This window comes from Pundamilia nyererei, unplaced genomic scaffold, assembly GCF_000239375.1.
Source record: "Pundamilia nyererei isolate P.nyererei 1_Seehausen unplaced genomic scaffold, PunNye1.0 scaffold00006, whole genome shotgun sequence".
NCBI lineage: Eukaryota > Metazoa > Chordata > Actinopteri > Cichliformes > Cichlidae > Pundamilia > Pundamilia nyererei.
Genome location: NW_005187407.1, coordinates 7,921,987 through 7,944,568, shown reverse-complemented (window position 1 = coordinate 7,944,568; position 22,582 = coordinate 7,921,987). Strand labels below are relative to the sequence as shown.

Here is a 22,582-nt window from a genome sequence, read left to right as displayed (position 1 = left end):
CACATTACTTTTGATTCTGTGAAAATATCAGGACTATTTAGTAAAATGTCTCAGAATTGCTCAGAATTTTTAATTCAACTACAAATCCACTGAAATGAAATGAAAGATCTACGCTATTTCCACCTCTTACCTGCTTCATACACCTCTGTGGAGGTGTTCAGAGAGAATTACACAGTCTGCTTTTGGACTTGAATGCAGCTCAAAAATCATTGCAATCATGAGATAAATCAGTTCATTAAGAACGGCATCAGAAAACAGAGCAGGTAATAAACTATTCAGACAAGTCAGATTAGAGTGTGCTATGATTTGCTGCAATAATTTGCAATAATCTTTATTTTGCACTGCATATTAAACCTCAGTTATTTGATGGCATGACATCATAAAGAAGGTAGTCTGGTTGTTACAGTTTCAGCATCAGTAACGAGACCAATCAGTCAAGCAAACCAATATTTCCAAGCTAAAAATCAAAAACACCCAAACTACAGGACCTAATGAGTAAGCTATACTTTGTGGCACGTCAGTGTTCTACATGGGCTGCTCTGCTATTACCGAGCACTAAAACGCAGTGATTAAACACCCATTCCACTACACCCCATGTGTACACATCCTAGCAAATGCCAGGGCCAATCCACGCACTGTTAAATCACTTTAATGGTTCCAATTTGGACACAACGCCTCTATTATAGGGGTAATTGCATGCTCAGCATTTACAAGCACGGAAAGGATAAATCCGCCTGTCCTTTTCTATAAATCCCCTGTTTCACACTTTAATAGAAAAGTTAAATGTATGTGTTGCTCTTTATATCCCTCAGTCTGCTTGCTACACTCCTGTAAAGCACTGCTTGGCCTGCTGATCCCTGGACCAAAAAGCCGCTCAAAGCCTGTAACAATGCTATTTGTAAGGAATGTGTTTGAAGTGTATTCTGTGCCAGTTACTGGATATATTTAAAACTATTTGAAGACATCTACTATTGCTACCTCTGAAAGCAATGGCAGGAAAATAATTCCCCAAGTGAACATTACTGCTTCTTAAACTGTGCCTCAGATGCATTTACTGGCAATAAACATTTCAAAATTCCAATGGTGAATGATAACTCCATTAAAATCAGTCAAAAACAACACTGGTCAGCAACATCTATGTCACCCTCTCTGCCAACAGGAAACATTCAGACAGTGTCTCCAATAAGAGCAAGCAAAGATCTATATACTTGCATATTATGCAACATAATATTCCTAAAATAAAACTCTATAGGTGGTAGGAATGATCCCTGTAAATGGCTGTAAGCAGTGATGAACTTTCATCAAACTGCTGCTGAATAAACGTTAAGTAGCAACTCTTAAGCCAACACACAGGTCATTAAAGCACTGATAACATTACCGTATGACCGCTCAATAAACTGCACTTGTGTGTGATAAAATCGAAAGCTACAAAATGAGTAATAAAAACTTGTGTAACTCTTTAAGCCGATAAATGTCTTTGTGTTTGAATGAATGTTTTTATGTTTCCATGTTAAAATGCCCACCATAAACATGTTTACAATGTGGAGTAAAAAACAGTTCAGGTATAACGCAAATCAGAGTTTATACAATATTAACCAACTCGAAAGTCAATATTTGGCATTACCAACTTTATTCTTTTGAGCCGAGCTGTAAGTAGACTTCAGAAATAGTTCTCCTTGGTTCCTGAAGCACATCAAGATCAGCTTATGTAGTTATAATAATACTGAGGTCCGAGCTCTGACCGATTCTGTTTCATCGTGTACTTTTCTATCCAGGCTTTAACTAGATTGGTAGATTGATTCAACTCATGTCCTCAGTCAGGTCTTTCCTGAATTTGTTTCTATTTCTTAAAGACAAGACTTTCAGACAGTGTTTATCTGCTGTACATGGTTCTTAGGCCTGTCAGTTCTAAATAGTCCACTTGTCCAGTTCTTCCATTTTATTAAGGATGCACACAGGATGGCTGGGTTTTTGGCTAAAAGCTCTTCGGGAATCACTTTGTTAGTGCAAACATACAATTTGATGCCTTTCAGATTGTGTTCCATTTGGTTGTTGTTGTTTGTTGGGTTTTTAAATAAATGGGATCAAATTCTGTGATTTTACCATGACCTGCTAGTATCAAAGTACCTAAAGACACCATTTAAAACAGATTCTTTGCACAGTTCTTTGTTATGTGTATACACAATAACTGGTTAGTCTACTGAATTAGGTATCCTTTGATGCCTGAATGATTCATAGGCCAGTGTTAAGTGGCTTAACAAACAAAAAAACCCCAAAAACAATTCAACTGAAAATGATCGTTTACAAAGACCAGAATGAAATAGAGTGAAAAAGCAGGGAGTGTCCAGAGAAAAACTTTGAAAGACCTTCAGAAAGTCTGGAGAACTATTGCTCAAGAGCAATTTAAAAAGCTACAATAAAGTCTGGATCTCCTTGGAAGCCAAATATAATAAAATGAAGGGTGGTGCATGATGTTTGCACAGTTGCACAGTAAGTAACTTGGCAACCGCTATAGTTGTCTAATACCTCCCCATGCTATGGGGTATATGGTTTGTTTTTTTTTTAACCAATGGCAATCTCCGTCCCTTTTCAATACTTATTTCTGGTGGGTAAAGCTGTGTAGCATTGCTTTACAAGTTAAAGAATACCGAACGCAGCTTTTGAACTACGCTCTGTAAATGTTGACCTTAATGGTTTGTTTCAGAAATGATGTGCCGCTAAACGCCAACAGATTTTAAACAATGAAAACTCAGCAGTTCTTGTTTGACAGTCTACATACAGTACATTAGGGCTGATTAAAATGGAAATCTCTACTGAGCTTCCACAAGCAAAAGCGGGACTACAAAAGAGAAGTTCATCCCAAATCCCTCAACCCCTCTCAGCTACTGTGACAAAGATACAGAGGTTCCAGAAGGCGAGACAGATGCTCCAAAGCAAAGATGTGCAGAATATAAGAAAGCAAGTTTACATATGTGGGTGAAAAGCCTGTAACTGAAAGAGAGGAAGGAAGGGAGGGAGGGAGAGAATGGGATGAGTCGAGAAGGGATGAGAGGGCGAGAGGGAAGTATGCTGTGCCGATGGTTCATCAAAAATTAATGCCAACCACATCGGTATAGAGATCACGTAGTGGAAAAACAACACATGCCAACAGCCTTGAGTCTCCTGCCTCAGCCTTCACCCCCCCTAACCCCACACCCACTCCCTTTCCTTTACCCTCCACCCCTCCTTTGCACCAGCACAGGGCCTTTCTGATCAGGTGGAGGGGGGAGATATGAGCTTTGACACCTTCGAGAGTTCACACAGAGTGCCATGCCTCTAATTGCAGGAAGTTCCACCAGTGCAGCCGCTGTATATTTAAAAGTGCTACCCTAATTGCTGCATTTAATGTCTCCAAAATGGAGATCTGAGCCACACTGTGCGTACTAATATCTGTTATTGTTTTGTGTGTTTGCCCCCCATTATTTCTGTCCCTGCGATTTATCCATTTATCTGTTAGGGTTTTGGTTTTTTTGTTCAGTTTTTTTAAGGTGAAAAAGACATGACGAAAAAGCAAAACAAAACAAAAAGCGTAGTCTAGAATTTCAACGCAGATATAACAAGTAGAGAAGGCACAGCACTGAGGCGTTATTGTGGTCCAAAGTCTGCCACAAACATACATAGCAGGCCCGCTTATGCAGTCAAGCTGCTCATAAAGCTGACTAGAAGGAAGTGTGGTTCGATGCAAATCAATCACTTTTGCCATGCATTATGTGCTCTTCATTAAACCGAAAGTGATGACAGCGCTATCATGTTCCTGATGACCTACTGTAGTGCATCAGTCCATTAAAAGTCCACTCCTTGCAAATGTGAAGCTATGCTCTTGAACAATGGGTGCATGCTGTACCTACTGCGTTGACTCTGTTCAAACCTCTGGGGATGTTCTCTTTCTCCGAGCAGGTTTCATTCTCCAAAGAGTTTTGAGGTCTGTATGGAGACAAAGAATGTGGCCCAGAAGGGTTAATGAGAAAATACACACATGCTCTATTTATAAATTTCTTCAAATTAAAAAAAAAGAAAAAAAAAAGTGATTACCCATGATTCATGTAAACAAGAGCAATTGACCATTTGAGCATGACTGCAGGGAGACCCAGTGGTGGAGAAAGTGGAACCAGCATCACTGTACTGTGAAAATTGCCATTAGCAAATGAATCCCTCATGGCACGATATCATCTTATATGAAATCTGACAATATCTGTCAAACCCCTACTGTGTTGGCCACACACACACTTCACACAACTAATCCTCTATTCCTGTCTCCAAAACACTTTTCCTCCCACTTAACGCCTCAAACGCAGAGACGAAGGATTCAATGTGAGCAAGCACATTAGGAGGAATAACTAGTAAAAGAAAGTGAAGCCTCTTCAAAGTAGTGGCGTGCTAATAGCTGTGGGCTGTCACTAGTCCTGTGTGTAGGTATGGAAGATCTGCCTGCGTGAAGCCTGACAGGTGTCTTGTGTGTATATGTATGTGCACATGCGCATGCGTTGCATTGAAGTGGAGTGCCATCCGTATTACAGGGAAGAGGCTTGTTCCCTGGTAATTGGGTTGTTCAGAAGCCAGGAAGGAGCTCCCAGCAGTGAGGAGGAAACACACGTCCTGTCACGTTGCTTGTTATTAGCAAGGACAAGGCTGAGAAGAGATGAGACAAGCTCTGTGTGCATGTGTGAGAGAGTGCGCGCGAGAAAGTGACTCCATAACAGTGTCTATGTTGAGGGTGGCTCACATTTAACCACTTCACCCAAGTGTCCCCTGCCCATACAGGCAGTGGAAGTTGACAGTACTTGGCTTGTATACACCCCGGTCTCTTCTTTCCTCATGGTCTACTTTAGGAGGCCAGTCTGCTGACAGCAGCCCAGCTATCAATCAAGAGCCTGCAGCAGCGTGTGCCCTTGGAGGCTATCACTAAAGAAACGTATGAGCAGTCATTTAAATAATGCAGAAATGCTGGTCAAGTGCTGAAAGAAAGCAATTTATGGGATTTTTCTTACTAATCATAGCAAAAGAAATCCTTCCCCCCTACTTTTTATCTGTCTTCACTATAAAAATCTTATTGAATCTAGCTGATCCTTTTATAGGCTTTTCTTAAAACCCTAGCTGATATTTGGAAGTTGGGACTCGTAGAGAGGTCTGGTCAGAGAAAGAAAGAAAACACTATAGTCAAGTGGGCTGAAACGATTACAGCAACGGAAAGAGTATGACTAAGCCAGCACAAAGAAAACCACAGTTTAATTACAGCTTCCCTTCTGCTAACAGCACTCCATGCCATGCAACCAGCCACCTGGCAAATCAAATGGCCCTCTAAGCAGTCGGTCAATCAGCCACCCTGTCAGCTTGGTGTAACTTGGACACATGCCCTGTTGCTGGCCTGTCTGTTGATGCGGAAGAAACACGCTCACAATATCTCAAATAGAACTACAACATCTTTGAGTCAATCAAAAACAGACTAATGCATTCTGAAAGTGAGAGGTGACTGATAGCAGGGAGGAGAGCTGGCAACTCACCCGGTCGACGACGAACCAACCAGTCCTTCCTGTCTTACGACTGAGCACTCACAACAAACATAGCTGATTTTTCATATCATCTATAATGTGTTTTTCCTCTTGTTTTGTTTTTTACTTCTTAGCAGTTTTTCATCATGTAGGCTATTGTATAGAATATGCAGTGTGTCATATGCATAAACGCTTTAACATAAAATGTGTTAATTGATTAAGATTGTCAAGATCACTGCAGCTATGTACAATATCATGAATTTAACCATGAAAACCAGAAAACAAGCTTCCCGTCTTGGTTTCTGTTCTCAGCTCATCACAGGCTTTGTCATTTTGATTTCATTCTTTCTTTTAGGGTCAAATGATTTTACATGCCCTTTGGCATTTCTTTATCTCATCCACACAGATTCCTTTCCTTGTTTCATTTATTTCTTCACATGCCTATGTCAAAATAAAGTAAACCACTTGCAAATACAGGGAAAGCAGAAAGTAGAAACAGAGTAGGGATGGAGGGGAAGAGAAGGTCTGTGCATGAACCAGTAGCCTTCACATGAACCTGCTCCCTGGTGACTCCTGCCCTTTTCCAGGCCAACTACCTGCTGGTGAAACAGCAGATGTCTGACATGGGGTATGGATAAAGTGGGTGCGTTTGCAGTTAGAGATGGATTTAATATGCAAGAGTAGACCAAGAGAGATGGGGGGGGGGGGGCTTGAGAGCTGGTGGTCGTATGGGAAGACACAAAGGCCTGATGGGATACCCAAGTCTATCTGCGGCTCCCTCTCTGTGTGTGTTTAACCTCCCCGTGCACCCCTTCTGTCAGCCAGCACACACTGATAGGATCAGACCTGGGCACGACCCATCACATGCCAACTCCTCTCACTCCGTCTGACCTCTATTTGTCTGTCTCCAGCTTTCCCTTAGTCCATTCATGCATCTCTGCTCCTCACCTCCACACACTTCTCCTTTCACCAGGTGTTCCTTTGTTCCTTTTCGCTCACATTTCTCAAAGGATCTGTTCATTTTCACTTGTTTGGCCTAATGCTATGCTGTCTACCGTGAACTATGTGAGAAGAATCCAGACAATGGAGGCACAGAAAACTGCTGGTCGACTACATCAGCTATTTTAGACACAGACAAGCCAACAAACATGGTACAATAACCAACTTTACAGGGTGACAGCTTTTCATGTGTATTTTTTGCTAAAAGATTACTAGCAACATGCTTTCTGCTATATCTTTAGTAGATATGCAGGCTCTAAACAAGGTTAGACAACTAGACATTGATATGATTGATAGTCACAATTTTCTGAAGTCAAAAAAATGAAAAAGTTAACTAAACACACTGCCACTGGGAATCTCTAAGCTCATCTTCAAAAATTAATACATTTCAAGAAGTTTGGCAAATGTAAATCTAATACAAGACATTGAAGTGCTATAGCTTATGCAAAGTTAAACATTTGAACATCATACTGGAATTTTAAACCAGACATTTGTGCAGCCTCCACCTCTGTGTGTAAGCCCCTCCATGTTTTGCTCCAGGCTCTTGTGAGAATGCACAATGTGGACTTAACGGTAGCACAGACAGACAGCTGCGTGTAACTGACCTGCAGTCGGTCCCCTGACTAGTGCAGCTGTGTGAGCTGGGCTCAGTCCTGAGGCGAGTACCACTGGGACTCAGAGCCAAACTTCCCAGAGCAGGCAGGTAGAAAAGCACCTGTCAGAAGTCACACAGATATACACAAGGTCAGACAGTGCCTTTACACTGCAAGTTGATATGTGCGTCCTTGGGGAATTGAGGAAGCACAAAGCCACCAATGGAGAGTGAGAAAGCCAGATGTTCTAGTGCAATATAATATTCTGGTTAGACGACATCAGAAATCATTTCATGGCACATAAGGGCAAATGTAATCTATAATGTAATCTATACCAGTTTATTAAAACTGTCATTAACTAATGCAGACCAACTGTGTGTTTTGCTTCTAACACTAACTTAAAGTGGGGGAAAAGAGAGAGAAAAGCTTTTTTTTTTTTTCGTGTACAATTATATCAGACGCTCAAGAAACCACTGTGAATTCCAGAGTTTCCGGTAAAAATGGAAGATGATCACAAATGTACCAGAAGTAGAAATGACAAAATCTGCCAAACGGAACAAGGAATAAAGGACAGGGAAACATGGGAACAAGAAACGCACCATTTTCTTGAGTGACAGAGGTTCATCTCCCATAGTGCATCCATTTCTGCAGCAGAGATTCCTGAATATGGCATCAGCCACCATCAACTTAAGCCTGGTAGAGCGAACCCTGATAACCAGTTCTACCAAAATATTTGGAGATAAATCTATGGGGAAAAACCACAGAGGAAAATCAGAAGATAAGAGAGCATCTTTTTAGAAGAGATTTTTGTTTTAGAATAAAGAAAACTTCGTGTCCAACCGTACGAATAAACAAAAGAGACAATTCTGCTAAATAAAGTTTTTAAACTGCTTAAACTACTTCTACCACTTTTTAAGTAAAAGAAAATGAAATTCAGAAACCAAACTTTGAACTTAGGACAGAATTTACATAACAGAAGTTTTGTTTTTCTGAATATGCTTCCTGTTCTCAAATTTCAGTTTTTATCACTTACCCTGGCTAATGACAGCAAGATATTCTGACAAGTCTTTCAGGCCTTTATCCACTAGTGTCTGGTTTAATTTGAAATGCTGCTGACACCAAAACTCCACCAACACAGACAGGAAATCCAGTAGGGTGTCTGCCAAGTGCAACTTCTGCTTCTCATCCCTCTCGGCGTACTCCTTTAGAAAAGATAAACAACATTTTGAACCTAGCGAGCTCCATGAGCAATAGTAACTTTAGTCATGAGGTCAGACTACAATCTGCTGTCAATTATGGATCAAAATAAAACATTCTGAATGACTGAGCACATTATCCAATAAGAATATCAAAGTAAATTACAGTCATGGCAGCCTGTATCAAAAGCTGCATTAGTTGTTTTACAGCACTGGACAAGAGGGTGGAGCGCTCCCACACAGTCCAGAAGGTTCTATAGAGCAAAGATCCTGATGCTGATGCTGGAGGGGCTCCTTGGAGCTGCACAAACTCTCTAAGGAAGAATAAGAAATTATTAAAATAGAGACTTTCAGCTTTTATTCATGGGGGTACAACCAAAGTACTTAATTATCTGAATAAGAACTACAATAAATTTTATACATAGCCCCCTGGTATTAAAAGTAACTGGACGACTGAGTGGCAAGCAGTTTCAAGGTCACATGGCACCTGTTGCCCGTTCCCTCGTTATTCAATGACCTAACCCTTCTGTCACCTAACCCCAGCAGGTGACAGAAGTCTACATTAAGCAGGAAAAAAAATCTTAGAGGGAGCAAAAACATTACGTGTAGTACATTTTTTAAAAACAAGCTCAGAAGCACCAAAGGTCCTAAAAGACCACAGAAGACAGCTAAGGTAGATGATTGCATAATCCTTTCCTTGGTTAAGAAAAACAGTACAGACCTGGCAGAACATGTCATGGGAGGAAACAACATTTGGTGAAGTTCATGGGTTCAAGACTTGGTCGTTGTTTACATAGGATTTTCATCCAAGTATTAAAAAACCCCCAATAATTAATAAAAACAACATCAATTTGAAATTAAGCTAGTTTACTCAATTTCTTTTCAGCCTCTGGAGGAAAAAAATTAACAACTAAAAAAACAAAAGGAAGCTATGAATAAAAAAATAAAAAAAGGAAAAAGGCTGTAATTCCTAAACAGCTAATAGAATTCAATTGCTGAACACCTTGAATTAAATCTGAAAGTCTGGACTTCAATCACATGTAGATTCATTTGTGGCAGCATGAAGCAAAATTGCAAAAATATGTGTAATTTTCCAAATACTTAAAAACCTTACTGTATCAACTCCAGCTAAACTACAGTGATTGTTAAGAATTTCTACACATATGTCCTTGCAATACAGATTATGAGCTTTGTGGACTAACAGAATAGAAGAAATCAACTCTAAAGCTGTTTTCACACATGCGCTGCAACCCTGAACTTTACTAGACATTACCCATAGGAGCTGCGTGTGAGAACACAAATGTCCTAATCATTTGTATCAGACATTAAACAGACTTTACCCTGCCAGCTATCTAGCACAAAGTCTTTATAGTGTTCGACAGAGTCCTTGTAAGAGTAAGGCAGCTCTGCCTCCTGCATGATGTGTGAGTGCCCAACCAATCATTTAAATTCTAATTATATTGAGATATAATAATGAGAACACGGTCGAAGTGGACATGTCAGAAAGGGCAACTTCAAGCAATGATTCTCCCAACATGTGTGATGATTTAAACTGATTGATTTAAAATAAATAAATAAAAAATGGTTCTTTCTCCAACTGAGTTTATTTAAACTGTTACCCGGCAGTGACTGAGTGGAGCTCCCCCTGGAAGATCTTCAGGAAGAGAGTCAGGATGTAACAGTGGAAGTGTAACAATGTTGGAAGGCCAGGTCCAGGAAGTGCGTGACAGGTCTCTTCACTAGACATAGAATATCTGGAAGATAAAATATTTGTAAGATTACCACAACTGCTACCTACTAGAGTGTTTGTTTACTACACATCACATGGTTACTCTTCATTTTTGCAGTATAAAATTATTAGCAGGAATAATTACCTGATGGCTGTCTCTAGAAAAGACCACAAGCCCTTCTTACACCGAGGACACTGCAGCACTTGAGTAAAATACTGTTTCACTGACTTGGGAGCCATCCAGGGAGGGTTGGTAATAAGCAGTTTATCAAGGACCTGCTGGAAATTTCTCATGAAGACAGATGTGGCGTTACCCTGTGACATAATCAGCACACAGCAACTGAGTTCCAGTTGGTTTGAATGCGGGGATGTACATACAGACTTAAAATTCAGTGAAGCTACAATTTATTTATTTTCTTAAATAATGGATGTGACGATGCCAAGAATGTAATTAGAGCCAAACAATAATTTAAGTTTTTGTTTTGTTCTTTTTAAATAAGTAAATAAGTAAAAGTTAAGTAAAGTAATTAGTAAAACTTATTTCCAGCTGGTCCAGGATGATGCAGAGTAAATACAGTATGTTTGTTTGTTTGCTATCACTGTGCACGCTCTTGTTCTGATTTTGAACTGTTGGTCACATAAAGTTAAATATTTGATGGAAATGTGAGGATGTGATGAGATCTGATATTTCACTGACAAAATTACTTATCAAAAAAAAGGTACAATAACTAAATTAATTATGTTACATCTCTAAATTACAGTTTAATCAAAAGACAGTAAAACCAATAAAAAGACCTCTCAAAGCCAGCTATCCACACTCAAAAATGTAGAGCAAGTTCTACTTTTGTGCAGCCCCTGAGGATATTACACTAGCAGTAGGTGGGAGTTTCTGCAGTATGGTAATGCCTACCTGCTGAGCGTATTCTAAGAGGGAGATCAGGTGCGGCGCCGGTGGCAGGAGGCCTGGGTACACACCACTTCTGATTGAGTCCAAGGCTTCAGTGAAGAGGCCACACTCTATCATGCAGCCAACATTGCTGAAGTCCATTTTTGTTGCCTGGAGAAATACAAGAACAATGATAAAATTCAAGAGGTATATGGAAAGCAGAAGGAAACACAGCACTCAGAGAGATGGATGGCAGAAAGAGTTGAGGGCAGAAGGGTAATGGAAATAGGAAGTGAATGGGCTTTAAAAGTTCTTGGGGGTCATTTCTGACTGTCTGTTATGGGTAAATGGCATATGGAAAAACATGAGCACTTCTATTAGCAATATCCACTTGGGTAAGGTATGGACAGGACAGTGGAGAGTATTGTTAATAGGCCTGCCAATCAAAACTCTCAGATCAGCTGACAGTGGTGGTTAAATTGTGACCTGGGTATGATGCGCCCTTGCTCTAGATGTCACTTTCCATTGAAATGCATGACATAAAGGAAATTAAATGACCTGATCCTCTTGATGAAACACATAGTTATTGTAGAGATGTACAGTAGTGATCAAGGGTGGGGGTTGATATGTCTGCACATCTACCTGAGCCAGGGGACTATAGGGGTCATGGTAGCCCAAATATTCAAGGAAGCACAGTCTTGGCTGGCCCTAGAAGCAACAAAAAGAAAGAAAAGAAAATGATGTCAAGAAAACACAAAACCACTCATAAAAAAAATAAAAAACCCAAATACACACCACTTGTTTGATATATGTCTTAAGCTCCGCCTCCAGAGTAGAGAAATTCTCCTTCACATCTGCTGGATGAGCCTCTTGCTCTTCTGTCATGTTGAAATTCATATCCACACGATTGCTTTGACCCCCAAACAATAGGCTTTCAGTCTACAAGATAATTTTTTAACATGAACTGTTTAATAAAGATTAGACTAGTATGTGCACATATAAATGAAGACCATATAAAATATTTAAATCACCACCCCCCCAAAAGAAAATAAAAAAAGAATAATAATTTTTTAATAATAATAATCAGTTTTAAATATGTTGCTTAAATTATTATTATTTTTTTATATGTTTTTAAAACATGCATTCTTATGACTTACCCCAAAGAGGTGCTGGACTATGTGGCTCACAGGGTAACAAGGAGCACTGTGGGATTTTGAGGATTCTGTAACAGGTTTCGCCATGACATGAGTGATAGAGGCATAAGAGGGGGGAGGGCAGTGATATACCTCAGCCCTGCCTGCTTTTAGGAGTCTGTGAATGAATAAAAAACAAAACAAAAATGTATTAATTAACCAGACACTCGTTTTATTTGAACATGGGTTAAAAGAGAACAAGGGTTTGTAACCGTTTGAACATTGCTCTGCGTGTGGACCCTTGGACCATAAGGAGCACCCTCCAGCCCTGAAAGGCCCCTTTCAGTCTCCCACTGGCCACTTTCTCTCTCCACTGTTTGACAGGGTAGAAGGCAGCGGAGGAACCTGTGGAAATGGCCACCTCATAGATTTCCTCTGCGAGCCAGGAGCCATTCTTAACACTGTCCAGCACGTAGTCGGGAGTTACAACCCACTTTCCTAGCAAGAGACGAGCAGCGAGAGGGAAGAAATTCAATAAAATGTGTTATGTTACCTCTAGGACTTAAAAAACTTAAGAAACAATGAAGCATTTTATGGCTACGTTAAATGTATGTACGCTAAAATAGCAACGAAAACAAAGATCCACTGACTTGAAATTCACAGCCATCATGACTCACCTGCAGCACAAGCTGCCAAAAACTTCTCGCTGGACAACACCTGAGGGATTATGAGATGGGTGCAAGCGTGCTGATATACCTATAAGAAGGCAGTTTAAGGTGGTTATATGTAATCATCACAAGACAGTTTTGTAAGTGGAGCTTGTCAATAACGCAACAGTTGCAGTTTGAAATCAACAACAGATGTTCAGTGCAACTAACAGTGTTCCACTTTTAGGTGGATCCCCAGTTCATTTATTCACATTTATCATGTAAGTTAATAGATGAGGATGCTAGGCTGTACCATCTGATTTAGCTGCAAATCAGGGCAAAGTAATCAGCTCCCCTTTGACATTTATAGTTTTTGTCTGAAATTTCCCTAGTGCTTCTTTAACAGCATTTCTACACTAGCTTTGCTCAAAATTTGTAAAATCATGTGAAAACCGAGAGCTACCTTCCAACTTACACACAGTATAAAAACTTCAGCAAGAGTTTGAGCTTCATGACAAAAACAGAAAGAAAACAGTTTAGACTTGAGAAAAAGAATTGTTGATGCACAAAGTAGGAGATGGATACAAAGTTATCACAGTGTTTCCATGTTTCTAAAGACCCCAGAACAACTTCCAAGAGACTAGTGAATGACTTAGCCAAGTTGTAAATTGTATACTCAAAGAAGGCAATCATTAGACACCTGCACAAGAATGGACTGCGAGGTTGCAGATTAAGAAAAACTCCACTTTTGCAGAAAGACTGCACATGCTGAAAGCACATCTTTTGGTCAGATGAGACAAAACCAGGGCTCTCTGGCCAGAGAGACCCTGCTTATCCTTGGAGAAAGAAGGGTGAGACATACAACCCAAAGAACACTATCCCCAAAGTGAAACACGGTGGTGGGAGTATTATGCTGTGTGCTTCAGTGCGTCCTGAAGTGGGAATCTCATCTCCATGAAAGGAATCATGAAAAAAAGGATATGAAGATTTTGAAAGAAAACCTTAAGCAGTCAGCAGCAGAACTGGGTCTGGTTTGCTGCTTCGTCTTTTCAACACAAAGACGACGCAAACCAAAGGTCAAAGTTAGCGCTATTGACTGACCTGCACAAAGGTCTAATAATTTTAACCCTGATAGTTTTGGGGTTTTGTGCAATAATTTTGGTTCTGTGTGTGAAATAAGATCCAAAATAAAACTAGGACGCTTGGAAAAGCTGTATTAAAAAAAGATCCTTGCTGTTTAACAACACTTGAATTGAAATTCTACATATACACTAATAGTTTTGTTCTCATTTGTGTAGAGGGATAATCCAAGCAATATATAAATATAAAAATACAATTGAAAACTTTACTTGGACTGTCAAGATAAAGACACAGAACACAGACTTCCACAGAACTAATTAATGATTGACAGCAAGCACAGCAAGTAATTCATTCAGTCAGCTACTTTAGGAACAAGTGCATTTCCTTTTTGATTGGTGTCTAAACACTGTCATCATTACTTTAGTTTATGATTAGTCTCTAACTATTATGTTTTCTTACATCGCATAGACTGAATAAAGACTAAAAGCATCAGGAAGAAAAATGAAATCATTCACAAGCTGCAACCCTTCAGCTTGGGCACAAGTGCACGTGGCATTTCCCTAAAATCTACTGAGGGATCTCAATCTTACTCACTGAGCCACCAATGTATTTCCCACCCAGCTGCTGAATTCCCTGGATCAGAACTCTCTTCTCATCGCGGATTTTGATCCCAGAGATCTGGAAGACGTGTGTGCAGGTCTCCATCTTCGCGAAGAAATTGAAGAAGAGCCAAAATGAAGTACTTCGTTAAACTGTAGGAGACAATAAGTTAAGAAAGATCGCATCATTCATTGGCCAATCTAATGTTGCAGTTCTTGTTTGACTAGATGACTTAGATCGTTTTCACGATAAGCTTTCACTCTTGGTACATCAGGAAGAACAATGTACTGTTCAAACTGCACATCAAGGATATTAGCGTTTACAAAATTCATCAAACAAAGTCAATACTTACACAGATCGTGACAAATTTTTATTCAGTTGATAATTAACTAAGGCTTGCTGGCATATCATTTGCTTTGCAGCGTCAGAGTAGACTAACTAACAAGAAAAAAATATTGGTTCTTTTCTATTCAGTAAGCAATGTCAACTGTTTTAATGGCACAGCTGATCAAGTACCTCGGTCATACCACCAGTGGTAACTTCCAATTACACCCGGGCGCGCCAAACTCTTGTCACTGACAAAAACATCCAACAAAGTGAATAAACTTCGACCAGTGTGTGGCTACTTTATCCGAAGCTACATTAACCGTCCCAAACAAAAATCCATGGCGCATTCGCTCTTTAGTGTAGATAAATGTTCAATATAACGGCCAAACGATAAGTTTAATGAGAAAAATTACACGCGAGTACACCACCCAAATTGCAAGTTTGAGCAGCTTTATGGAATCCAATTGTTTTGGAAAGACAGGGGGGGATCTCTCATATCTTAACATTTTTAACATGCATTCTCAATAACAAACGGCTATATACTTGATTTAAAAAAGACGTCAGAATATATTAAATATATGTTTTAAATAAAATATCATCTTTGATATGTAAAAATTATGCTATTAATTCCCGAAGGCGAAAGCGTTTGCCTACCATTTGATTCCTCAGTTGGAATTTTCCACCGAGCGGAAGTTTTCATTGAGCTACTTCCGGGTTGTTGTCACGGACGCTTTCAGTCCCCGGAAATCACCAAAAAATAACTAGATGTTGTGCAGCAGTGGTTGAGAAACGGGGATATTTTATCGATAGATAACCAATAAAAGTGACATGCGACTTCTGCCATATCGGCTGCCCGGGAAACGGTGTACATAAAATGCTTAGTGCAACATTTGGTGACAGCGGTGGATATCCTGTCATAGTAATGCAATATTATATTTTTATTGGCTGTTGAATTGTCTCGATTTTTGTTATTAGCTACAAATAGTTGTCGCAGACAGATATCAGCATGAAGTGACTACAAATGATGTCGGTCACATTTTCCCCGCCGGTAATGGATTAACACCGGATGGATTAAGTAAGAGCTTTCGTAAGGTAGGACACGCATAACATGCAACGCTGAGTAAGTCGAGTGGCTTCATTCGGGTTTCTTTTGTTTTATACGACACACGAGACGGCTTTTTAAAGATACAGATGAACTGTCAAAATAAGCAAACGCAGTACCACTTCCTTGCATGCTGTGAGCTTAGAGGTCTGTGTGTGGCTGTATGGCAGGAACTACGACAAGCAGGTAAAAGTCAAGAGTCTCAGCAGGGCCTGTCTGTATTCTTTGTGGTTTTCTTTCATTATCAAAACAACAATATGGCTAAGTCTTTGCTTTGTAATCATAAAATTATCATTAATAGCGAGGGGAAGAATCATTAATTGATAAATGTCTTGGCACAGTTTGGTTTTAGTGTGTTAACTGGTTACAGGTGCTTATTTTGTTTTTAGATGAGGTTTTATAGATATGATAGGCGGTGTTTCTCCTTTTCTTTTGTTGTATGGATGAAATTATTAGGATGTGTAAAAAAAAAAAAAGTCTGATCTGGAAGGTCAGAATGTGTCAGTGCTTGGCCAAACACCCCCCATAAAGAGCAAGTGACAGTAACCAGCTCAACTCTTTCGGTGATAAGCTTTTATCTGTTGAATCCTGGAAATGTGTCTTGTAACATTTACAAACCCAATCTGAACAATCGGAAAACTGTGTGAAATGTCAATAAAAAACAGAATGGAAAGATTTGTAAATCACATAAACCCACATTTTTTGTTTTATGAAAGAGCATAGAAAACATATCAAATGTGAAACTGAGAAATGTATCATTTAAAGAAGAACGAAAAGGTCAGTTTGAATTTGATGACATCAACACATTTCAGACAAATTTGGTACATGGTCATGTTCATGTGTAGCATCCCCTCTTCTTTTAACAACAGTCCATAAATGTTTGGGAAATGATGAGAGATGCTGGACTTTTGGGAGCGGAATGTTGTCCCATTCTTATCTGACAGAGAATTCTGGCTCAACAGTCTTCTTTCTTGTATTTTTTTTATTTCATTATATGCCAAATGTTTTCAGTTGCTGAAAGGCCTGGTCTGCAGGCAGTTCGGCACCCAGATTCTTCTATTATGAAGTCATGTTGTTGATGTCATATCTGCAGTATGTGGTTTTCTTGGGGTTAGGGTTTGGGACATATGTTGGTCTAAAATGTGTATTTACCTTTCAGAATTAATGGTGCCTTTCTAGATGTGTAAGCTGCCAATTCTATAGGTACTAATGCACCTCCATAACAGCAGACATACCTTTGCAGTTAACATTGTTCTTTTTTGGGCATTAAAAAAAGTATTGGATTGTGGAGTAGTGAAGATAAACAGGAAAGTAGAGAGAGAGAGAGGGTTAGGACACGGTGCACAGGTTGGACTCAAACTTGGACCTGTGCCCAGCACTCCAGTGAGTTGGCGTGTGGTCACCTGCTCACCCACTGAGCTAAAGTGGCATGCGAGGAACAGTTCTCTAAAACTTCACAATTTGTACACAGAGTTCTTTGCAGATTGGTGAATTTCTGCTCATCTTCTGAGAGACACTGCTTCTCTCCGATGTTCATTTTATACCCATTCATGTTACTGAACTGTCACCAGTTAACCAAGCTGGTTGCAAATTTTCTTTTTTCCTTTTAATATCATTTACTTTGGTAGCCTTTTGTTGCCCCCATCCCAACTTTTTTTTTTAAAGAGATTTTTGCCATCTAATTCAAAATTAACTTGTAAATTGTACATTAGACCAGTTTAAACACGTGTTATTTCCTGTTTTCTACTGGGAATAAAATATGCTTTATATGATTTATAATGCACTGAATAGTGTTTTTGTTGGGATCCAGAACAGCAGTTATTATCATTATTGTTATTATTATTATTATCAGAGGTCAAATGTGACATGATATTGAATGCAAACTATAATGTGATATTCAGTATCATTTCCTAAATGTTGTCAATACCCACAAAGACAGCAGAATTTTAAGCATGATTATAGAGATAAAACGCATTGAAAGTCTGACCTTATTTGATGTTGAAGAAGAGGTCAGAGGTCCAAAGTAACTTGATATTTAGAATCCCCGTATATCATTCCCTAAATTTTTTTTTTTATATTATGTTGTCAATTCAATCAATGGCACTAAGAAACCATTTTAAATAGCTCTGTATAGCAATATAACGTTTACCTTCAGATCAGTCTATTGACCTTGAAGGAGAGGTCTGCAGTCAAATGTAACGTGATATTTTAAATCTTTATGTTGTAATTTCTATAGATTTACGATACACACAACACTTGTAAGGATTATAGTTTATATAAAGCCTTATATAAGTTATAAGGCTTTTTGTCAATTTTCAACCAGTGAATCATTAAGTTGACCTTGAGGACCTTGGTGAATGTAAGCCAAATTTTAATAGATTGTTAACATGACTCAACTCTACAACACTACAAAGTTTAATCAGGATTCATACAAAACTTTTCAAACTGCCGTGTTTACAGACAGAATGACCTGGGCTTGCAAATGCTACCAAAAAAAAAAAACCTCTTTAGGGGAGGTAATAGTAATAATCATCATCATCATCATCATCATTTTTTTTCAGTTCATTTTCTCCATCTGAAGATTGTCATTACATGCCTTTTTTTCTTAAGTCTGACAGCCACTTTTCTGAGTCGCTTCCAGACCTTTTAAAGGAGGAAGCTGGCCCAGTGGGTTTCATCTTTTATTACACTTCTCTCAGCTTCTGAGGTGGGACCCAGTTTATTAGGGATTTACAGATGTGCGACCCTGGGTATGTTTAAGGGAGTAAACCATGATGATCCAGCTTCTATCAGTTAGAACCAGGTTTTATTGGAGCCCCAGTTGACAAACTGACATTGGAAAACGTAATCAACAATAATTCTGATAAATGATCATTTATCTATGAGTTAAAAAGTGGTGTAAAAGCAAAAGCAATTTCTAGTACTAACCTCTCAAAGGAAATGATTTTCCATGTTTGTTTGTTTTTTTTACTGCAACATATATCAACCAGTTTTAATCATTTGCATTCATCCAGTTTAAATCATATTAATTTATTTACTTTTGTCTCATTTTTATCCTCTGTACAGTAATCATTTTCCAACATTCAGTCTTTTTGTGCATGTGCACTAAATGCATCTTTAGGATCGGAGTATTTAAGTTTGCTGAACTCATGGCATTTGCAATAAGCTAAGATATATGATCTGCTCCAGTGTCACAATATTGTCTTTTTTTTTTTTAAAGGGTTGTAATTGACTCATTGCTCAGGGTACTTTAATACTGCTGAATGATGGTAACTACTCAACAAAACAACAACAAAAACAAGTAATATTTGGTCGTCGAGGAGATTGGGAAGTCATGTATTATTCATTCCCTCTGTGTAGGCTAATCACATAGGCATTTTTTAGGTTGAGGAAAAAGTTGTTGCGTTCTGAAATCTGGATGGTTTAACACAGCATATTTTAGGAAGATATTATATCCACATATTTCCCAAAGCAAAGACAAAAGTGACCGATACATTTTTACAAGAGTTGTGCCTCTTACAAAGCCAGTGATAAAGTAGCCAGTCAAGATCATGAGTCAAAATCCAAGTAATGTAGAGGGCCACTTGGTTGCACTGTAACAGTGAAGCAGTGGCCTCCTCTGGGTATTAATGAGATAGTTCTCAGCACCATTGTGATCTTAGATTATGCACCTGTTTAATTTATTATGTTTCCTTTAAAGCAGACTGTTAGGTACCCTCTTTAAAATAATGTTGACTTTAACTTGACATGCTCTAAGTGGTTTTAAAGCGTCAGCCTGGGGATACGCTGCTAAATATTTCAGGACAAACTCATTACTGTAAATGGGCCTGTGTGTTAGCCTAGCTGGGTTAGACAAGCAGCAACAAGAGAGATTGGACAGTGATGTGTGTGTGTGAGAGAGAAAGAGAGAGAGAGGGAGAGTGTGTTTCCTATCCTGGTCTAATAGCTGTGGATTTGATGTCTCGAGCAGGCAGCATTTCATTGCTTGGCCCTGTTGTCCCTGTTGCAATGCTGTGAAACACACAGGGGCTCCTCCAACATCTGCTTTCTAAAGAGCTAATGACAAGACAATGGAGACTGGATGATTTAAAGTATAGTACTAATGAGGCCCTGTGTGATGCCTGGTGAATCCTAACACACACACACACACACCTACATGTACACACTCACGCTTAAGATAACAGATGATATTATGGCAGAACAGGAGGTAGACACCCAGCAGACATAAAGTGAGGACATTCAGACCCTCTGTCCATCTGTCTGTCTATCCTTTTAGCACCTGAAAGGAAGCACGGTAGTGTAGAAAGCGCAAACACACAAAGAAACTATTCAAATTCACTCACATACACACACTATCTTGCTCAGTCTATATAATTACAATGTTGAGTTCCTAATCCGTGGATTGAAAATCCTTTTCTCTTTTAGCAGTGACTGGGCATAGACCCCCCTCTCAGTCAGTGGCGCAGAGGGAGCGTGATGATGAGGGGAAGCAGTAAGAGAGAAGAAGAGAGGGAGAAATAATAAAGGACAAGCTTAACTGGTGAGGCTGTCAGCAGAGGAAAATAATATTTGTCCAGCTGGACAGGCCTCCCTTTGTGCAGGCTAAATGAATGTTGAGCTTCCTGTCTACTCTGTCAGGGAGAGTGGCATAGACTGTACGCAGCAGCGAAGACGCAGAGCGGAGTGCAGGGAGCTGTTTGGAGTTTGACAGGGATTATTAAAATCAGAGCAGATGACGAGGACGGGGCGAGAGGCGGAGTGTGAGAAAGCCAAATTGACACAGACACTCTCCATTACCTTCCACTTGACTCGTGCTGATGACAATGTTGATATGAGACCCAGCAGTGCGGCACTACCGTGGGATTGGCTGTTAGCATGAGCATTAAGCACCACAGGGTGGAGGTGGGGGGTGGGAGGGTGGCACCGCAGTTCTAGGAGAGACCATAGGAGATGAGTTGTTTATTTAAAGCCTTGACTGAAGAGCATCTCACCTCATTGTTTATTTATTTGTTCTTTTTTTCCTCTGCTAACTTACTGTAGTGTCAGTAGGTGGAAATGGTTAGAGGCTCAGGCAATGCATTTTGATCAGGAGCCCTCCAACTGCAAATGATTTTTCTGAGAAAAAAGGGAGGGGGGGCTGTTTCTTGTTGATAACAGACTTCCCCTTGTTTCAGGTGTTTCAGGTGAAATTGATTTGAGCCTCTTAATAAGACTTCTGTTTGAGGAAATTTCAAATTAGATCACATGAAAGTCTGCGCTGGGTGTACAGAATGTGTGTGCCGCTTCTCGAACATCTGCATTGATACAACACTCTAGATCATGTGGTTGATTGATGTCAATCTACACTGCTGATTCAATCCTGACACCAGTGAAGCCTTGTGCCTTATTTTGTTTTATAACCTGGTGCAGATCTTTTTCTTTTTTTACATAACCTGTCCTATGGGACAGTTTATCAAGCAGAATCATAGTCTGAATGTTTTGTCGACTCCCTATAGGCCCTTTTGTTAGTCTTTTAAAATTGTATTTATTTATTTATTTATTAAAATTATTCTCCGAGTGAGTATGATGCCGGGTAAAGGCCAGGTTGCTGAAAGACCGGAGAAGAAGGCAGAGGAATAGAAAGAGAAAAGGGACAGAAAGAAAGTGGGGTGTGTACACTGGTAAACATATGATGTGGTGATAAAGAACGCTTTCCCTATCTCACAGAGCACTATGGAGTGGCCAGAGGACTTTGCTGAAGATCATGCCTTTGTGGAGCTGCTGGTTCCAGGTGTTTCCAGTGATCTGGACTTTGAACAGCTTATGAAAGACACAGAGGAGAAGCTTAATCTCAATGCCAACAGGTGAGTCAGAGTCGCAGAGGGCTCGACTTGATATAGTTTCCTGATCTTTATCGCCGCAAACATATGTTGTGAATTTCACATCACCCAGACACTTTACACCCCTTTTTGTCACCCCAGATAATAATAACAGTGACATTTTAAGTTGGTTTATTTGTGATGGATTATTTTCTGTGAAGCGTTCCTTTTCTTTCTGTGGATGGCAGGTGAAGTGCAGGAAACCCAGTGCTATATAGTGGTCAGATTAGTATTACAATAAAAAAGCACTGCAGTAAAGTATTTTTTGTGAAGTTTTGATTGATAACAGTACTTCAGATATTGGATGTTTTTCACATATATTCATGTGAAAAACAACATTTTCACAAGGCTCTATACAGTTCTGTGACAAAATGCTAAAACAGTATGAATTAAGTAAGTAGCGGCAGGTGCCTCTAGTTAAGGGTGTTCGATAATTTTATAAAAGCTGAGGTCTTGTAAGGTGTGTATTAAAACAATGCCAAAGTCTTCCCAGAACTTAGTGTCCCCGCAAATTGCCGTGTTCAGATGATGCAATGCTCAGAAGAAGCTATATCTCAGACTCTACAGTCCTCAGTTAGCATGTTTAATGTTAAAGTCCATGATACTACAATTAAAAAAAAAAAAAAAAAAAAGACCTAACAAGCATGGCTCGTTTGGAAAGATCACCAAGAGAAAGACTCTTCTCTCTAAAGAGAACATGCTAGCACACCTTAGGTTGCAAAGTTGCATCTGAACAAACTGCTAGACTTCTGGAGCAATGGCCTTTGATATAACACAGTGCCACGTTTGGAAAAAAACACCAACAGAGCATGTCAGTACAAACACAACATACCAACTGGTTTGTTTTGTAGTCATGTCTGGGCACCTTGCAGTCATTGAGTCATCAGTGAATTTCCCTGTATAC

The 22,582-nt window shown here is 39.5% G+C and overlaps 2 protein-coding genes across 4 annotated transcripts in view; one reads left to right on the top strand and one right to left on the bottom strand.

Annotated features, from left to right (window-relative positions):
* slf1 (SMC5-SMC6 complex localization factor 1) overlaps positions 1-15,428 on the bottom strand; it is a 33,880-nt gene extending 18,452 nt beyond the window's left edge. The window contains exons 1-15 of one of the 3 annotated variants that reach the window (XM_005722364.2): positions 15,373-15,428; positions 14,386-14,543; positions 12,742-12,820; positions 12,337-12,562; positions 12,089-12,242; positions 11,727-11,870; positions 11,574-11,639; positions 10,956-11,102; positions 10,191-10,360; positions 9,936-10,070; positions 8,483-8,630; positions 8,154-8,322; positions 7,720-7,865; positions 7,133-7,242; positions 3,884-3,963 (exon numbers count right to left, since the gene is read on the bottom strand). In XM_005722364.2, coding sequence (XP_005722421.1) covers positions 3,884-3,963; positions 7,133-7,242; positions 7,720-7,865; positions 8,154-8,322; positions 8,483-8,630; positions 9,936-10,070; positions 10,191-10,360; positions 10,956-11,102; positions 11,574-11,639; positions 11,727-11,870; positions 12,089-12,242; positions 12,337-12,562; positions 12,742-12,820; positions 14,386-14,496 — 1,885 coding nt within the window. In that variant the 5' untranslated portion in view covers positions 14,497-14,543; positions 15,373-15,428. Of the gene's footprint in view, positions 1-3,883; positions 3,964-7,132; positions 7,243-7,719; positions 7,866-8,153; positions 8,323-8,482; positions 8,631-9,935; positions 10,071-10,190; positions 10,361-10,955; positions 11,103-11,573; positions 11,640-11,726; positions 11,871-12,088; positions 12,243-12,336; positions 12,563-12,741; positions 12,821-14,385; positions 14,544-14,743; positions 14,871-14,907; positions 15,163-15,372 lie in introns of those variants that run through there. The other 2 variants (XM_005722363.1, XM_005722365.1) reach the window with 2 other exon arrangements.
* A 219-nt stretch (positions 15,429-15,647) lies between these two features.
* kiaa0825 (KIAA0825 ortholog) overlaps positions 15,648-22,582 on the top strand; it is a 115,155-nt gene continuing 108,220 nt past the window's right edge. Inside the window, exons 1-2 of the mRNA XM_005722417.1 lie at positions 15,648-15,810; positions 21,527-21,663. Coding sequence (XP_005722474.1) covers positions 21,533-21,663 — 131 coding nt within the window. The 5' untranslated portion in view covers positions 15,648-15,810; positions 21,527-21,532. The remainder of the gene's footprint in view (positions 15,811-21,526; positions 21,664-22,582) is intronic.